A 19,087-nucleotide genomic window follows, 5' to 3' on the forward strand; every position below is an offset into this window, starting at 1 on the left:
TGTGCAAGGAGGCATGGTCCCCCCATCCCATCCCAGATGCTCCTATCCAAGGGGGTCTCCCTCCCTGATGTCTCTGTGTCCCTCTTTCTTTCCTCCTCAGATGAGAACGCCAATCTGGGCACCGTGATGCGGTACGAGGAGATAGGTGAGTGGGGGTGCAAAAATGGGGCAGTGGGGCCACCTGCATCCACGAGTGGCACCCTGGGGAGGACAGAGACTTGCAGGGTTTGCAGCAGGATCTGTTCTCTAAAGAGTGCTCTTTCCCAGGCTGAGATCCCATTCTTACTTAGCTTCTCTTCAACGTCTCCTGCCCAGACACAGGCCAGTTCCCTGGAGGTAGAACTGGATCAAGTGGCAGTTTTCCTTCAGAGCCTCCCCTCCCTCATCTAAAAGAATGAGAGTTGAGCTTTGTACCAGCTGAAGGGACCTTTCTCTTGCCCACAGACACTGCACACAAGCAGGGCCCAAGAGTCACCTGCCTTCCATATCAGAGGTTTTTAGTGCTTGAAGGCAGAGAAGGGGCAGGGGTGGCAATCACCTCTGCAGCCTCCCTGCAGCCCTGGGCTGGGCGAAGGCATCCCCCTGTCTCTGTGAGGCCCTGTGCCCAACCCAAATCCAGAGCAGGTAGAGGGCAGTTGCACAGAGCTGCCAGGATGAGAAGGAACCTGTAAGTCGGAAAGTCACTCAGCAAACTGAAATCTCTCCAGGGTTCAACGGTGGGAGACACAGTGAGGGACCAAGTGCCTGAGCTGGGGAAGGGGGCAGTCGGTGGAGCTGGAGCTGGTAGAGGTGACAGGCAGGGACAGTGACAACAGGGATGCCTGGATCTCTGGAATGAGAGGACACTGGGTGTCCAACAAACACATTCAGTCTTAAACTTCCAGCTGAAAAGATTTTTTTAGACATCTTCTGCTGCTGCTCTGCTCTCCCAGGGCCTAAGTGACAGCTCCTACCATGGTCCAGAAGCCTGGGGATGTACCTGAGATCCTCCGGGATCTCCTAAGAGGGCCAGGAGTTGTGACATCATTTCAAGGTGCTTCTCTGGGTCTCGCTCTCTGATCAGATACACACTGGTGTGCCTGAGTTGGCTCATATTGGTTTGCTTGAACCATGTGAAAAATTTTAAGGAATTTTGCAAAACAATTATTCAACAGTATCGTTACTAAAAAATTAAGTTATAATAACTTATAATTAAATAAATTGTATTAAAAACAAAGATAATGAATACTCCTCACTTCCTAATAATTTTACTGTGTTTTAATATCTTTTACTCATCAATACATCACAGTCTCAGGCTGCAGGAAGGAGCACCTGGCTTCCTAGGTTGCTCCCCTAAATAAGCAGGGGAGCTTGGCTCCAGGTTTGAGAGCCCCAGAGCATCCCAAGGCAGAGATGGGAGTGAAGATGTTCTACCTCCCTGCAGCACCTGGGCTCTGTATTGGGCCATCCTGCCCAGCTCAGGGAGATGCCCCTCCCCTGCAGAGGACCCCTGCCATTGCCCTGTGCCTTCACTTACATTAGCTCACAGTAGCCCTGTGAAAGGCAGAGGTCGCCAGGCCCAAGTGCGTACTCTTCTCACCCCCAGCTGCACGGTGAGCCTATAGTCACTGCCTGTAGATGGAGCTGGAGATGGGTCCTTAACGCTCTGGCCACCCACCTTAGCATACCCTCTGCTTCCTGAGAGAGAAGGGGTCTGCCAGTATCTGACAGGAAGGCCGTAGGGGAGGAAGAATTCTTAGGTTCTGAGAAAGGAGAGCTGTGTCCACTACTGTCAGATGGACTCAAGGTGTGGCCCAGGTAGCCATTGCTTTGGGGTGCCCTGAGAGCCGGGATGGGCCACAGGGCCTGGTCTGCACATAGCTGGGATTCCTGGGCAGGGAGTGTGGAGGGAGAGGTCTCATCCTGGCTCCTGGTCCTGGATCAGGGTGAACTGGGGAAGGAGGCTGGGTTCAGCAGAGGAAGAGGGAGCCACCCTGCCTCGGGCCCTGGGACTCACAAGGCCCGCTTTTTAAAATCCTCTTGCACACTTCACAAGGAAAAACCATCTTCCAGCTCCTTCAGCACCTGTGATCCCATTTCCACATTCCTAACAGCAGGCTGCTCCTCCAGGGCTGCCCCAGGCCAGGGGCTCCTGTGCAGGAAACAGGAGGCTCTTCCAATAAACCGGGAGAAATCACTGCTGCCCTCCAGTGGTTGCACATGGGACTTCAAGTCCTGCCAGGGCTGCCTGTAGGTGACCTGCAAGAAAAGGCAAAGACCTCACTCTAATTATTTGGTGCTTTGACTCATGAAAATATCACACATTATACTTGGGTGAGAACATGAGTCCCTGTCTTGGGAATAGGAAGATTCATTTTCATGGCTGTGAGCAGGGTTTTCAACCTTGGCACTACCGATGTTTGGGAAAGACAATTCTGTGTTGCAGGAGTTGTCCTGGGCACTGTAGGGTATTCAGCAGCGCCCCAGGTCTCTATCCACTACGTGAGAGGAGCAAACTCCTCTCCTTCCAAGTCTCGACCACCAAAGATGTTTCCAGACACTGCCAAATTGCTCTTGGAAATTGTAAAATTGCCCCCAGCTAAGAAGCACTGACATAGGGAAAGCCAAGACCCAGTACATCCTCTGGATGTGGCCACTGAACTGAACCATTAGGCAGCCAGAGTTTCAGAGCCTCTGGTTTTCAACAGAGAACTGACTTGGAACTCTGCATGGCTCCAGGGAACAGCAGAATTCCAGGGATGCACCCATCTGGCTCTTCTCCGCCATACCAAGCCCGGTCACCTCCACAGTGGGGGTAGATGGGCCAGCAAGTCCATGTGATGACATGGACGGGGAGATGCCACCAACTGGGCAAGCATTTCCCCAGGCGCCCCATGCCGCAAGAGCGGAAGTACCATAGATAGGCACCAAGGCAGGTGGGGGAAGCTCCAGGCAGCCTGCGCGGCCTCTGCATCAGCTCGTTGTTGGCTCATTCACTCGCCAAGTCTGAGTGCCTACTGTGTTCCAGTCACTCTATCAGGAAATATAAAAAATTAATTAAGATTCCTGCACATAACTGTTCATTAGATTGCAGTACACAGGGAAAATGCAGGAATATCGAGGAGTTAAGATTCTAGCCCTCAGTGAGGTCCGCAGAATGCGCAGACCCTGGGACAATGAGATGTGATGCTGGCACCATCTGTTGTCAGCCAAGCACTGCCTCGGAACCATCTGGACACCTGTCCACAGCAATGGAAAGTCCTTAGCTAGCTGTGGGGTCTGAGGAAGGCAGAGCCCTCAGCAGGAGAGCTCATTAGACAAGAGGCCTGATAGCCTTGGCTTTTTTTTTCTTTTTAAATACTTCAGGATTGAACCCAGGGGCACTTAACCACTGAGCCACATCCCTAGCCCTTTTTATTTTGAGATGGGGTCTTGCTAAGTTGCTTAGGGCCTTGCTAAGTTGCTGAGGCTAGCTTTGAACTTGAGATCCTCCTGCCTCAGCCTCCTGAGTCACTGGGATTCCAAGAGTGCACCACCTCAAGCAGCAAGCTTGGCCTCTTGTTAGGAGGGTCTGGGCTGCCTGGGACCCATGAGCAAACACTATCCTGAGCCACATCCTGGGCACGGTGTTACAAGATTCCCTGGATTCTTTTTTCCCCATGGCTCAGTTTACTGCCTGTTTAAAAATGACAGTGGGTCTCACGGGGAGAATTCAGAGTGGGCTTAATGAGGGAAGGAAAACAACTGAGAAGCAGGAAGTCAGGGTGCTGGGAAGAGCCTGGGGAGGGGAGGGGAGGGGGCCTCAGCCTTACTGTCTCCAGCCTTTTGCTGATGACAGTGGTGATGCCTGTTGCTGGCCCAGTCTCTGCTAGGTCTCTTGGGGCGACCAGCCATTCTGGTTTAGCCCAGAAAGACCTGTGCTCTGGGTAGGTAGGAACAGCGGGCCACCCTTGTGCTCCACTCTCCCCATGTGAGTAATTTCCTTGGGAGACAAGGGTGGTCTGTAAATGAGCCCCAGCAGGAGGGAGGTTCCTGCACTGCTGTACCCTGGCACGGGCTGCTGGGAGCCCTGGGCTGTGCAGCCCCCAGGGCCAGAGTGCAGGACGTCTGGGTTCATGAAGGAGGAAGGCGAAGTGGAGTACTCCTAGGCCTTCTCTTACTCCCTCTGCCAACTTTGCTCCCTCCTCAGAGCTGCGGATCTTGCTGCTGTGTGGCAGTGACCTGCTGGAGTCCTTCTGCATCCCAGGGCTCTGGAACGAGGCAGATGTGAGTAGCAGGTTCTGGGGCCCCACATACCTGGGATGGGGAGGAGACACTTGACTTTGGTCTTCCCTCCTCCAACTGGAAACGCTTGCCTCCCCTGAGTTCCCAAGAGGGCGAGCCGTGCACATCCCTTTGGAAGAAAATTCTCACCCACCCCATACTATGCTGCCCCTCGGGGTTGTTCCCATGAAATGCCTGGGGAAAAACATGGTGTTCAGAACACCAAGCTCCAAGTGGTGCTTAGGGTGTGTGTAAGGGGGTGGGAAAGGGAAGGATCAAAAAAAACCCTTTGCCCTTTGGAGATTGTAGTGTGTGTTTTATTTTCCTTTGATTCCTTCTGAAGAGGTGGTAAAATGCACCCCCCAGAATACCACTGATGAGAGAAAAGGGGTCAAGAGGGGAGATGATAATGGTAAAAGGTCAGGAGGATCCTCTGGCTATTGACTTGGAAAGAAGCAGTTAAACTTACCCCACTTAGAAGCTCTTGTGGAGATAGTCTAACACCAGCCTGATTCATAAATTCCTCCCTTCTCACATGTACTCCTTTTTTCTCTTTCTCGTTAATTTGTCTGGTAGCCTAAGCCCATGCTAGCTCCCAACCTCCAGCCCCAAGCAAATGGAATTACCAGGGCGGCAATTCCAGACTTAGTGTTTTTTTAAATGAACTCGCTGTGCTGTGTAAATCCTCCAGCTCCTCTGGTGAGGGAACCCATGAGGCCCCCATGGCCCACAGCTCAGATGCCAATCACAGAAATGATGAGTTTTGCAGGAATGGTTAATTAACGAGATAGCCAAATCTGAGGAGCAGGAGCCCCAAGTCTGAAAGAGTGTAGGGTATTTACAGGACAAAGAAGCAGGTTGGTGTGAGGCATGGTGACATCTTGGCCCTGTGGTGTCAAAAGGTCACCCACTGGACATCCATGCAAGCCCAAGTGGAGGGTCGGTGGGTTCAAATGGCTTGTGCTACCTACGAAAACCATGTAGACAACCATTTCTACATCAGAGGTGTCATTCATAGCAAAGCTATTAGGAGTGAACTGTTTAGCCTAGGATCTCTGAAACTGGTGATAGATGTCAGTAACTAAAACAAGTGGAGTTGGGGGGCTCATTCGGGGGTTCCCTAGGAATCACCCAGATCCTCAGTTATTTTTTATATCTGTTAAATCTATGGAATGTTATTGACAGCATTTTGAAATTTTAAAGAAATGTGGGCTGGGGCTGGGGCTCAGCACTAGAGCGCTCGCTCGCCTAGCACGTGTGAGGCCCTGGGTTCCATCTTCAGCACCACATAAAAAAATTTTAAAAATAAAGGTATTGTGTCCAACTACAACTAAAAATAAAATATTAAAAAATAGACAATACAATCCCTGCCCCCAAGTCTTAGGAGGCATGACATATACATATGAAATCTTTTCCTGTACATTTATGTATCTCCGGAGAAAGAGACATAGAGGCAACCTTCAGGATCAGACGCAGATATCAGTTCTACTCCACCACAGCTCATGACAAAATATATTCTGAGCTTCAGTTTTTCCCATCTCTAATAATCATAGGCATAATAATAGTACCTGCCTTGTATAGTTTTGGAAGTCTTAAATGACAGGGTCTATTTAAAGTGCCCAGCCCAGCACATGTCACCTAGCTGTTCAAGTTGAAGGGCACTGATGCTAATCTACACAGGGGTGGGATAGCCAAGAGAGGTGGGAGGGTTCTAGGGAAGCCGATGATAGTCCTTTCACCTCCACCCTGGAACAATTTCCTGCAGGTGAAATTTTAAACCTCCTTTCAGTTTTGGATTAAGTGGCTTAATTAGTTTCACTTTCTCCCTACTTCACAAGGTACTGTGAAAGCAATCAGCAGACCAAGTTCCGTGCAAGGTCTCAGCAAGGTCCTGCCATGAATCAAGGCAGAGCTGGGCAATGCCCATGGGGCCCCGTGCCATGGGGAGGCTGGCTGTCATGGAGGAATCTAGAAGGAGGCACTGGGCAGCCTGGACTGCAGCCTAAAGGAACCCTGAAGCTATTTGCTAAGAGTGACCTGCGGGAGCCTCCATGGCAGGCGCGGGCAGGCTTCCTGGATACCAAAAATAAACTGGGCCCTTGCTGAGTGGCCCGTCTCTGTCTGCCCTCCGGTTAGATTGCTGCTGAGGCGGTTCTCTTACTTGCCTCTGTAGCGGTGGGTGCTCTTGGTGTTGATGGAGCCAAGATTTGAGGACCAGGAGTAAAAGCCCGGGTCTCTCCTCTTCTGGTCGGTCCCCCGTGCTGAGACCAGGGTTGAGCGGTTAATATGGAAAATCAGAGAAACCAATAGCTGTTGATTTTCTAGGAATGTGACAGTGAAGGTGGATAGTCCTCACCTCTTCCAATGTGTCCCCACTCTGTCACTTGGCCAGGTCCCAATCCCAACTTTCTTGCCTTTCTGGATTCCTCAGGGAAATCCTAGAATTTCAGCCCCTCATGGTTGCTTGTATAAAAAGGGAAGAGGTCCTCCTATCTCATTCCCAATCCCCAGTCTGAGTTGGGTGATTTTGGAGCACCCTGCGGAAGCCGGGAATGGATAAGATAATGAACCGACGACAAGATAGGTGATCAGCTCGTCCCAGTTTTAAAACTGGAAGTCCTGGAGGTGGGGTGCAGGTCAACGGTAGAGCACTAGCCTCTCAGGGTTGATCCCCAGCACTGCAAAAATAAAACAAAGCAAAACTGAACGTCTTACATTCTTAAAACTCCCTCAATGTTGGGCCAACTTGGATGGTTGGTCACCCTGGAGACCTAAGACATCCAGCTTGGCTCCTCAGAGGACACAAGTGCCCCTCTATCTGTCCTGTCCAGGGTGGTGAGAATTCGGTGTTCTATAGCAGCAGCAGAAGGATCAGCATCAAGCAGCCCCTCACAGCGGGCCAGGGAGGACTTTCAGCCTCCAGCAGACCTGCATCCACTCCCCACCTGCCAGCCAATCGCTCATCCCCCTGACTCACCCACAGCCAATCCGTGGGGTCCTTAGAATCTCATTGCATCTGAGATAGAGGGAAAAAATATCCGAGGAGCCGTTTCCATGCATAATGTGTGTGAGTGACTCTCAGCCTGCAATTGAGGTGTGCCAAAAATATCACATTCTATTCATTTAAGTCAAGTTAAAATTCCATTCCAAGTCCCTACGCTCCAGGATGGTAGAGGTTTTGTCTCATTCATGACTGATTAGCAGACGGGAGAGGCTCTTGGGGTCATTCACCAAGGACACCACCTCTCCCCTGTTGCAGCCTTTGTGGCTACTTGAGGGTGATGGGGCTCCTCCTCCCCACCTGGGGCAAGGGACTCCTTGATGAGTCCCCTGATCCCACTGATCACCAGGCCTGTTCTCATTGGGGGTGTGGCCCTCCGGGTGCTGTTGGGTGGGAGACTTCTTCCAACTCCAGCCTCTTCCTGTTGTGACAAAGTTTCGGCGTGGGCAGCAGAACCTCTTCTTCCTTCTTTCTATCCTGAAAGAATCTTCCCTGTTTCTCTCCTCTCCTCAGGACACCTAATGAAATTTCTCCAGTGAATTTAAAGCCATTGACTTCAAAATATTTTTATCCTACAATTCCTCTTTCAGAGCCTCTGGCTCTCTGCTAGAAATAGGGGTAGGGCTAGGCCACCCTGTCCTTATTTGGGGAAGTTGGAGCTCAACCCTCTTCCTCTCAAGGAACCTCTTTCTAGACGCTCTAGGGTGAGCCCTGCTTACACTATGAGCGAGTTCCACCATCTGGAGCTCCCCTGGAAATGGCCCATTTTAAAGGATCTCGATTTCTCACCATGAGATTCTCAGGAATGGGATAGGTGAGAGCTGCTTGGGTTTCATTCATTCTCTCCTTCACCCTTTTATCAGAACACATGCTCTCATTGCCTGGGGCCCACATGATGCCTGTTGACCACAGACCTCTGCTCAGAGACCAGGAGCCCAAAGCCCTTCATCTGCAGGGCTGGGAACAGGACAGCAGGGAGAAGAGCACAGGCCCCGGAGCACTTTCCAGCACCTTGTGTCTTCTGCCGGATTCTCAGAAAAAAGGCAGAGGAGAAGCCCCTGGTTCAAACAGGTCTGGGGGGGAACGGGAGCCCTGCATCCTCTGTAAAGAAGGCTGAAAGACAGAGGGCCTTCTTTTCACCCAGGCTGAGGACCAGCTGCAATGGCCTCTTGGATGGCAGCATTGCCAGGGCCTCTCCCAGCCTCTCCCTGAGTCAGGTTTGCCCTCTCTGTTGCCTTGGCTTCTTGAACCAAAGCTCTCCATCCAGAAATCTAATTTCACAAGGAAAGGGACACTCCACCCCCTCCAGGCACATTCCTTATGGCATGTCCCATTAGTCACAAGGATCCATGAGCCCACAGTGAATTCTGACCTTCCCCTTACATTCCGCGGGGAGAGAATTCCATACATATTCATCGAGTCTCTTTCAAGGGGAATACAAAGGAGCTCCTGTGTGGCCCTGTAATGGACATTTTTATTCTTGATTTCTGATGGAAATCAAGACCCAGGATCAGGCTCAGATCAGGACCCAGTCTGATATGTGATCATCCCATCTGGGTTCTTTATTAGAGAACTAGTCTCCCACAAGAGCCCTGAAACTGGCTTCCTGCGCCCTCACAAGCACCCAAGCAGGTCTCCAGGCATGGTCAGGAATTGTGGGGAATCAAGACCCAGAGCCATGGGGTCAGCCAGGACTGATTCATGAAGCAGAAAACGTTTATACTCACTCTCTCCCGACAAAAAGCCTGCAGGGTGGGGACCTGATGCCACCAGCTTCTTTGTCCACCATATTATAATGGAAGGCAGGAAAATTAATTCTAATTTTAATATTTCTTCTTTCAATCAATCCTTCAACATACAAACATATAATTTGCCCTGGAGACCCATGCTGTCTAAAACTACCTTTTTATTATATCTTTCCTTTATAGAGCATGAAATAAAACATGAAAAATTTATAAGAGTTCCCAAATCCAGTCAGCACTTAATAACTGTTGGCTGTCTTTCATTCATTCATTCATTCATTTTAAAATATTTGCTGAACACCTACTATGTGACAGGCACTGTTTTAGAAATGGAGTAACAGAGAAAACAAAACAAAGTTTTTGACCATGGACTTTACTTCCTAATGGGAGTATCTCATGGGTTATCTCATTTAAGAGCACTTTGGTGAAATGGAGTCTCTGTTTCTGTTTTAGAGATATGGAAACTGAGGTTTAAATGGATCATGACTTGTCCAAGAGCATACAGCTATAAAGTTCTGGCTGGTTGAAATAGGGTTGTCTTTATTGGCTTTACTTGGAAAGGTATGGACTTTTGAGGAAGCAGGCAAAAACCATCAAGTGTACCGATCACCTGTATTAGCTGGTCCCAAGGGTATTTGCATTTTAAATAAGCAAGCCTCAATATTTATCCCAAAGGAGTGAAACTCTCAAGGTGGAACATCAGGCACCAGAAATCAGCTAGTGAGGGAACTGATTTTTTTCCCCTTTCTCTTTTTGCACTCCTTAAAGACATTCCACAGGTTGGTTCTAATTGGCTGCACCTTACATTTTTCCAGCCAACCCATCAGGGGCTAACTGCTTCCTACATCCATCAGCTATGGGAGAACAACCAAAGAAAATAAACAGAGGAAGAGCCTCAGGCATTAGCCACTCCACAAGAAATCCCAGGGCCCCTAGATAAATGGAGCAAAGACAAACATTCAGTGATTCAGGCTCAGATGGTTTTGATCAGACAGCCCAGCTCCGGTGGGGAGGCCTAATGGACTCTTCTACCCCAGGGATTAGGCTCCCCTCCCACTGATAAGCCCACTGCTGAATTCACAGGCTGGGGGAGGAGCCTCAGCTCCTGCCTGGGGGATTCTGGTTGTTCTCATGTGAAAGATGCAGTTGGTTTTCAGGGCTTTGAGTCTGGAAACCCCTGCCTTCCCACACTCCCAAACTGGCAGTGGGAGTGCGGGTGATTTCCTGTGGGAAGCCCGTTGGAAGGCTCCTCCTTGCATTTGCATTGAGAGCATCCATGAGCAAAGTAGGCCCATGCCAGCCTACCTTCCCGCCAGAGAAGTGTGAGGGCCAGAACAGCTCCGGGCTTCTCCACTGCAGTGGATGGAGGTGGATGGAGCAGCTGCTTCCAAGCTCCCCACATGCGGGCGGCTTCTGGAAACTCTCTCTGTGCCTCCTTTCTCAATCCACTCAGAAGAATGCACCATTGTATACTCTAGGGGGTGATGTGGAGCAATGAACTGAGAACTCACTGTAGGGTAAGCTAGTAGAAAAAAGTAAGATCAAATAAGATCGAGTGCCTATTGTCAAATTGTAATATTTTTAAACCAAACAAGTTTTTCAACACACTAAAATATGATTTTTTTTTTTTGGTATTTTGGATTGAACCCAGGGGCACTTAAACACTAAGCCACATCCCCCCAGCCCATTTTATATTTTATGTAGAGACAAGGCCTCACTAAGTTGCTTAGGGCCTTGCTAAGTTGCTGAGGCTGGCTTTGAACTTGCAATCCTCCTGCCTCAGCCTCCCAAGTTGCTGGGATTATAGGTGTGGGCCACAGCCCCTGGCTTAAAATATGAATCTTCTCAATGGATCTAGAAGAGGCATGAAGCAATGGAAAGTGTCCTTAAGGGAGATCAGAGTGGGTTCAAATTCACTTAGTAGCTGCAGCTTAGACACATCACCGCAACTCACTGATTCTTGTTTTTTTTTCATCATGAAATGAGAATGGAGACACACGTCTCAGAAGACAGAGGTTATGTTATAAGGACTAAGGGACAGTAAATGAAGCTCCTAGTATTGTGTCTGGCTCATGGTTGATATTTTAATAAATGTTTCCTCCTCTCATTGATGGCCCCTGACCATCCTTCTCTGGAGACACACAAGTGGGCCCAAGGCTCTGTATCTTGAAAAGAGAGAAGTGTTTGGGAGAGAAGGCCAGGATTCTGAACCCTGATCTAAGAATGATGATCTTACCAGTTAGACTTGCCAGGGCAAGTCAATGTATCTTAGATTCTCTTGAACCCTGTTTAAAAACACTCAAATGGTTTCTCTCTGCAATAGGAACAAGATCCCATCTTCATTGTGATCTGGTCCTTGTTTATTTATTCTGCCTCTCTGTGCTCCAGTTTCCCATCCCAGGGCTTCTGCAGAATGGTGGCCTCTTCCCCAGACAGCCCCAGGGCCCAGTCCTTTCTCATTTAAGTTGCAATTTAAAGGTCCACGCCTGTAATCCCAGTGGCTCAGGAGGCTGAGGCAGGAGGATGAAAGCCAGCCTCAGCAAAAACGAGGTGCTAAGCAACTCAATGAGACCTTGTCTCTAGAAATAAAATACAAAATAGGACTGGTGCCCCATAGTTAAATCCCCCTTACCAAAAAAAAAAAAAAAAAAAAAGGCCATTTTATTCTGTATCAATATTGTACTAATATCTTCCAAATGTTTTCTTTTTTAATATATCTGTTTATTATTGCTTCCCACTCAAAGGTAAGGTCCACGAGTGAATGCCTGTGTTGTTCACCAACACCAGAACAGTGCCCAGTTCACCAATACAAATTTACCACATACTCAGTACAGATTTGCTGAATGAAAACAATGACGGGGTACCGGAGATGACTCCATTGGAGGAGCGCAGCCCATAGGATAATTTGTCACCTGTGCCGCCTGTGGCCCAGACTTTTGACAGTTACCTATAATCCATTAGCCACCACAAGATATTAGTCACCAATGGAAGGTAACTTGCCCCATCCTTCATCACAGTAGATACAACTGAAAATGACCTTTTATTTAATGTCACCCACTAGATAGTGATCTAGCCTAGAGAGGAAGTCATTTCTACCCTGCCCATCCTTGCACCCCTAGTGTCCAGGAAGGTGTCTGGCTAAGACTACAGGGAATCTACCCACCCAAAGCATCCCTGAAGCTCGGCAGGGCAGGCTTTGGAATCCCGCCTCTTGGAGTCACAATGGGAACCCCACATTTCTCCTAAAGATTTGCTGCCTGGGCCGAGTGTCCTCTCTCCCAAGGCCAAGTTGCTTCCTGCCTCAACATGTCTCATATCCTTCCTTCAGATTCCCCACATTTGGAGAAGCAGGGTCTGCCCCTCCCACTTCCTCTCCTCCCTGCCATCCCTATCTCCCCTGGGAAACCTTTGACCAGAAAATGAAAAGATATGATCAAAGCTGTGCCTGAGCAGGAAGTCGAAGCAGGATGAATGGCACAGCCCCCCACCCCTGAGGCTGACGCAGGCCAGGGCTAAACCGAGAGGGCCATTGTGTGCTGCACAGAGAGAAGACCATGCCCTGAGCCTGCCCACCCAGGTCCGGCAGTTCGAGGGCACATGGGCAGGGAATGGGATTTGCCAGCCGGGAGGGCTTTGCTGCATTGACTACTCCCTTCACCTCCCCAACCCCAAGGGCAAGACCCACAGAGAACTCTCCAGGTCGGCAGGAGGTGCTGGGGCAAGAGCTCAGTTCCAGGGACCTACACACCCTGGGCTTCCTGGGGTCAGATGTCTGCCCTGACCATTCTTCGGGAGTCAGGGGATTCTTTTGCTGGAATTTCCAGAGATGCTGAGGTACTTGCTTATCCCCAAATCAAGCCAGAGTGTTAGTAGTAACAGCAGTTAGGCCACCGGTTGTGTGATGTACAGTAACAATCCCCACAGGCAGGTGTGCAGCTGAAGGATTAGGGAGGGATTTCAAAATCCCTGGGGTGAGGTCTGGAGAGTCTGTTTTGTTGTTCATTTTATTTTTTCACAAATAAGACTTCTTGTCGGTATCAAAATTCTGAATTTCAAACAGATGCTTGGGCTGCTGGCTCATGTCCATTGGCTTGTTCAATCTCAGCTGCTGTCTCGTCTCCAGCAGTTTTTCCAGAACTACTACCTTCACCATGAAGCTCCGTGAGTTTTCTAATTCAAACGGGGCTTCGTTAGCATTTGTACTTTTCTAACAAAGACATCATGATGAAGAAGATGTTGAGGACGTTAAAAGATTGGCAAGCCTTTTCTTAGTCTTTCCCAATGTTTTCTGGATTCTTCTTATTGACCCCTTCTTAGGCATTTGTCTGTACTCCTTTGGTCATGAATCCCATCATCTCCAGGATCTTCTGAACACGTAGCCCAGGCCAAAGCATAAGAGGTTTTCTGTACATGATTCTTGGCTAATTTTTCTTTTCTTTTTCTTTTTTCTTTTGTCAGTCCTGGGGACAGAACCCAGGGCCTCATGCATGCTAAATAAGTGCTCTACCACTGAGCTACATCCTTAGCCCAGGCTATATTTTTAAGTAATATAACAATACAGAGCTGATGAAGCAAATAACCTTCATAGTTTTGACATCAATGTTAGCTTCAATTATGGTCTGCCACTTTTTGACCATGGGGCACATTTTGTCCCCAGTAAGATCCATGCTAATGAAAATGAGTTAGGCAGCTTTTGCTATAAACACTCTCAATAATTAGCTTGAATTTTCTACATGCATCATCATCATTCTGCAGATCAATAAGGCTCACTTCAAACACAGAACCCCTGAGGCCATCAGATGCTATTTTGGTTCCTTGAATCCTTATGACTAGTGCTTTTCCAATGTTTCTTAGATCGGACATAGCGGGTGCCATCATACCAATCTTTCTTAGAAAATGGATCCAGCGCTTTCTTCTTGGCTTCACTCTTGCTGCCTCCTCTAAGGCATTTGTTCTGGCCAACCACTGTGGTGCTGCTCAGAGACCCAAAAATGTGAAAATGAAACTCTCATGAGAATTTAGACCTATGGGATAGGTGCACAAGGGGTGCAAGTCTAAATAGTGTGGCCATTTGCCCAAAAGATGGTATTTAAGTGAAGGGCTTTGAGCCAAGAAGGAGTAGAATTTGACTTATATTTTAATATTATCAGTCTGGATGTTGGAAATAGACCGTAAAAGGCAAGAGAATAATGGGAAGACCAGAACAATTCAAGTGAGAGGCAATAGAGATGCATTAGGTGCTATTACTGAAAACTTGATAGTTTAAAGCAATGCCTAGTTATCATCTTCTAGTTCGGAAGCCAGAAGTGTGAAATAGGTTTCAAAGAGCCCAAACTGAGTATTGGTGAGACTGCGCTCCCTCCAGAGGCTCTAAGGACAATCCATTTGACTTTCCCAGAGCTTCATTTGTGGCATTCCTTAACTCGGGCCCCTTCCTCCATCTTCAAGTACAATGGTATAGCATCTTCAAAACTCTCTCTGCCCCATGTTCACATTATCTTCTCCTGTGTCACATTTCTCTCTCCCTCCCTCTTACAAGGATACTTGTTATTGCCTTTAGGGACTGCCCATATGACCCAGGATAATCTCAAGATTCTTGGTTAAATCACATCTGCAAAGTCTCTTTTGCTATATAAGGTCATGGGTTCCAGAGATTAGGACCTGGGTGTCTTTGGGGGTCATTATTCAGCTACCAGAGGAGATTTGGAACAGAGTAGAAGTGAGGAATGAGCAGTTTTACATTTTGTTTCAAGATAGAGTTAATTGGATTATATTAGGGACTGAATGTAGGATGTGGGAGAAAGAGAGGAAATAAGGAAAATGCCAACGTCTTTGCTCTGAGCAATTATAAGAAATGAAAAGGTCTCTAGGAAAAGCATTTCTTTGGGGAGAGCTGTCTATTTATTTGTGTTAGCAGGTCCACAGGCTCATGGGCGTATGAAGTTTGAGATACCCCAGCCAAGTGGCATGTTGCGAAGACAGCAGCTGTCACATGAGTCTAAAGTTCAGGAAAGAAGTCTACGCTGGAAATATTAATTCGAGAGCCTTTAGTGTGTCTCCAAAGCTTTGAAATGGAATGAAATCATTAAGGGTGTGAGTGTTGATAGAAAAAGAAAGAGGGCCAAGGACTGAGGTCTGGTGGAGTCCAGTGATTCAAGGTCAGAGGGAGGAGGAGGAATCCACACAGGGAGGCCAAAAAGGAGCTGCCAGGAAGAGGAGGAGGATGCTCAGGAGAGGGCGGTGGTGTCTGGAGGCCTGGTGAAGACAGAGGTGGGGGTGGAACAGATCTCTAAGCCCCCGAGGGAGGTGGGCGTCAATGAGGGCACCTTTCACCCACCCTAGCACCTAGCGCCCCTGTTCTTCCAGCAAGAAAATGAAGTCCATTCCCCACTGTCTGGCCGAAGGAGCAGGCTTGCAGCCCTGCAGAGAAGCTGCTAAAACCTAGGGGTCTTTTTTCATGAACCCTGTCTCCCTCACCCATTTGTGATTCCTAGGGGCAAGTCTGCCACCTGTTTCTAGAAACGAGAAACATCTCAGGCAGCTAGGTCTCCATCTGCTTGCCACCCACAGAGCAACCTGGCACAATTATTCATTGGGTGTCAGGTCATTAGATCCTGAGTGGAGAGAAGTAGCTGGGCAGGTGTCATGTACAGGGCAGTTCCCCCAGGAGGACTCAATGCCATCCTGAGCTGTTATCTTTGAGCTTTAAACTGAAATGCTCACTTTAAGTAGCCCCGTTATCACATGCACCGTTTATCAAACATCTACGCAGCTCTCAGAATCAGTAGGAAGGCAGATCCTACATCATGCAACCTACACCCCATCATCTCGAAACACCTACCTAAGCAGGCAGTTTAGGAACCTCCAGGTATGTCCTTTGGATGGATGCTGTCTCTTCTCTCCTCCCCTCTCTCCCCTCCCTCTTCTCTCTTTTCTGTCTCTTTGTCATGCCAGTTTTTCCAGAGTTTTAATTCAGTAAGTAAACCACGGACTCTCAAATCTGGTTGCACACTGCAGTCACCTGGAGATTTCTAAAAAATACTGACCCTGGGTCCAATTCTGAGAGATTCTAGTTTATTCTCTGGGGTGTGAGCTGTGCATGGGGATTTTTTAAAGTTCCTCAGATGTCTCTAATGTGCAGCGAAGTTTGAGAATCAGTTACTGCATAGTGAATCCCAATCCCTAAAAGCAATGGCAAGAGAAGCTGAAGCCCCCTCCAACTCCCTGCCCTGGCTCTCCCTAACATTCCTGGCCTATAGGACAAAAGATCTGATGCCAATTTACCCGATCTGAATACCTCCAACAGATGCAGTGTGTGGTAGGATGCTCTGTATCTTCCAACTGGTAGGGGTGGCAGGGCTCTGATATTCCACACCCCACTTGGAACTTCTCTCCACAGCTTCCCTCCTCGGGTACTCAAAGCCTTATTTCAGCCACATCAAAGTTCCAGTTGCGATTCTAGGTCCAGTTGTGAGCAATGGGAAAAGCCATCAAAAGTGGATGGAAAAAAATCCAAGGATATGGGCACACACACACACACACACCATCCCATAAATCAGTCCTACAAATGGAAATCAGTGGGTAGGAAGATCTAGCAGAGGAGAATGGGTTATGATGTTCCAGAATGTCTGGTTTTGTGGTTTGAAGAATTATGGGGGGAAATCTGGGTCTCTTCCGGTCAGAGTAGATCTTGCTCAATAAGCTACACTGCCTAGAAGCAACTCATGTCCTCATCCCCTCCACCATCTGGGATCCATAATTGGCAAGATCTAAACAGTAATACGCTAATCCAAGTCTGTCAAATGCCATCATGTCCAGGCTCTTTGAAAATAAAAATTGGCACCAATTTCCAGGAAGCCTCTTGGTAATATGCTTCAAGACCTTGAAATAGGTCCAGTTCATTTCCTTTTATGCAATTATCTTATTCCTTATCCTAAGGAAATAATCAGAGATGTGATAAAAGATTTATGTATAACAATCTTCATCAAAGTGTTATGTACAATTGCAAAAAAGAATCAGAAGTAATTGTATACTTCCCACAATTTAGGGCTGGTTTCATATACCATGGAGTGTCTTGCTGCAGCAGACAATGAAATATATAGATTGTTAAAACTTGTTTTCAAATAATTTTTATTCATGTGAGAAAGTGCTCACAATATAATACTACATGAAAAAATGCAGATAAAATGACTACTTTTGCATGAAAATCCCACTGTGGATATAGACACCTGCCTATAGAGAGGGAAACACTAGGCAGAAATACACTAACATGTTAACAGTAACCACCTAGATATCTCATTCCCCCCTGTCCCCGCCACCCTAGATCTTCTAAGATTGTATTGCATCCATAGTCAGAAAGACAAAGTAAAAATATTATTATGTTTTCAATGAAAGGAGGGTTTATTTCTTATTAAGTGATTCTACTACAGTGATCTCAGAAGTGACCCCAGTAATAGTCATGACTATCTTGTCTCTGTATGTGTGCACACAGTGATACCTCCTCTGCTTGGGCTGCCCTGGGTCTACCGCAGCTTTCAAATGGGTAGGCGAGAGGAGTGCTCTAGTCCCTCTCCTGAGCCCAGCTGAGGACTGATAGCTCTTTGCTGGACATAGGGTGTCTACTGGGTGAGAAGTATATGTCATTCATGTTTTTCTGCACCATTATGAACTCAACAGGAACCTCAGGAATTGCAGAGGTCTTGTCTGGACACACAAGTATTTATTAAGGATCTTCTGGGTGCCAGGCAATGTTCCCACTCATTCTGCTAACACTATACTGGTTGTCACTTAAAGTTGCTGACTGGTGGGGCTGAGGCGGCAAGTTGGGGATTAAAGTTTGAAGTTCTGCTTGGAAGAATAGAAGTCACTTGGTCAGGTGTTGGGAACATGGTTTTCACCAAAGTGTTGTCTTTCTCTTTCTCAGATGGAGGTCATAGTTGGGGACTTTGGGATTGTGGTGGTGCCTCGGGATGCAGCTGACACAGATCGAATCATGAATCACTCCTCAATACTCCGCAAATATAAAGTGAGTCCTCTCCCTCCCTGCTGGTATATCTCTGTGATGTGGCCCTTCCCCAGGGAGGAATGGAGGGGGCTAGCAACCTGCTCTTTCTGCTCTATCCCCAGAACAACATCATGGTGGTGAAGGATGACATCAACCATCCCATGTCTGTTGTCAGTTCAACCAAGAGCAGGTATGTGTGACACGTGGTCAGACAGACTTTGGTCAAATTGGCTTCCAAGTGTCCATACAACTTTCCTCAGTCAAATGAAACCCTTTCAATTCATGTAGACACTTGCTGCCTCAGCATTCAGCCCTCTTTTGGATCTCATCTGCCCCCAGCCATTTACTTTTATAAGAGGGCATAGTACATTAGGTAGTCTTAGCTAGTTTGAGAGGAGAGGAGGATTCTTGGTTTGAGGTGCCCAAGAAACATGATATTAATAAGGATATAGATGAAGCTGCCATAAAACCAATATTCAGAGTTCTAAATAAGGTAGATGTTTAGTTCCCTCTTCCGGAAATCCAAAGGGATTGGGTCTCTGGTCTCTTCACATGGAGCTTCCAAGTCTGGTCCGCAGCTGCCGTGATGACTTTTCTCAGCCACTGGGCAAGAGCAAGGTGAGGCCCAAGGCAAGAAGTTGATTCAGAGCAGCACATACAACTGGCTTTGCATCCCACAGGCTCAGAGATGGAGGGAGGTTGGGAAACAGCCTTATCCCTTGGCAGCCAAATGTCTAGATGCAATTCAGGGGCCTCTATTGACAACAAAGAAGGAAATAATAAATAATAGGGTCCACTTAACAGTGTCTGCCATGAACCCTAAGTAGAAACATCCAGTGAGAGGGCGAGATGTAGCCTAGAGAGGTCTGGAAGTGTAAAACTGAGCAAATGTGTGTTCATTGAAATTCTGGGTATAGATGAGCTCACAGAGAGAGTCAAGAAGAGAAGGAGCTGGGTACATTGGCGCATGCCTGTAACCCCAGCTACTTGGGAGATTGAGGCAGGAGGATCACAGGACCCTGTCTCAAAATATTAAAATGGCTGGAGTCATAGCTCAGTGGTAGAGCACCAGGCCCTGGGGTCCAACCCCAGTATCAC

At 47.9% G+C, this 19,087-nt stretch overlaps 1 protein-coding gene across 1 annotated transcript in view; it reads left to right on the forward strand.

Annotated features, from left to right (window-relative positions):
* The window catches only part of NMNAT2 (nicotinamide nucleotide adenylyltransferase 2), a 138,658-nt gene that overhangs the window by 119,083 nt on the left and 488 nt on the right, over positions 1-19,087 (forward strand). The window contains exons 7-10 of the mRNA XM_081298474.1: positions 101-145; positions 4,169-4,245; positions 17,909-18,010; positions 18,112-18,179. Coding sequence (XP_081154600.1) covers positions 101-145; positions 4,169-4,245; positions 17,909-18,010; positions 18,112-18,179 — 292 coding nt within the window. The remainder of the gene's footprint in view (positions 1-100; positions 146-4,168; positions 4,246-17,908; positions 18,011-18,111; positions 18,180-19,087) is intronic.

Source organism: Spermophilus citellus (assembly GCF_964194105.1).
Source record: "Spermophilus citellus genome assembly, chromosome: 6".
In the NCBI taxonomy this organism is placed as follows: Eukaryota; Metazoa; Chordata; class Mammalia; order Rodentia; family Sciuridae; genus Spermophilus; species Spermophilus citellus.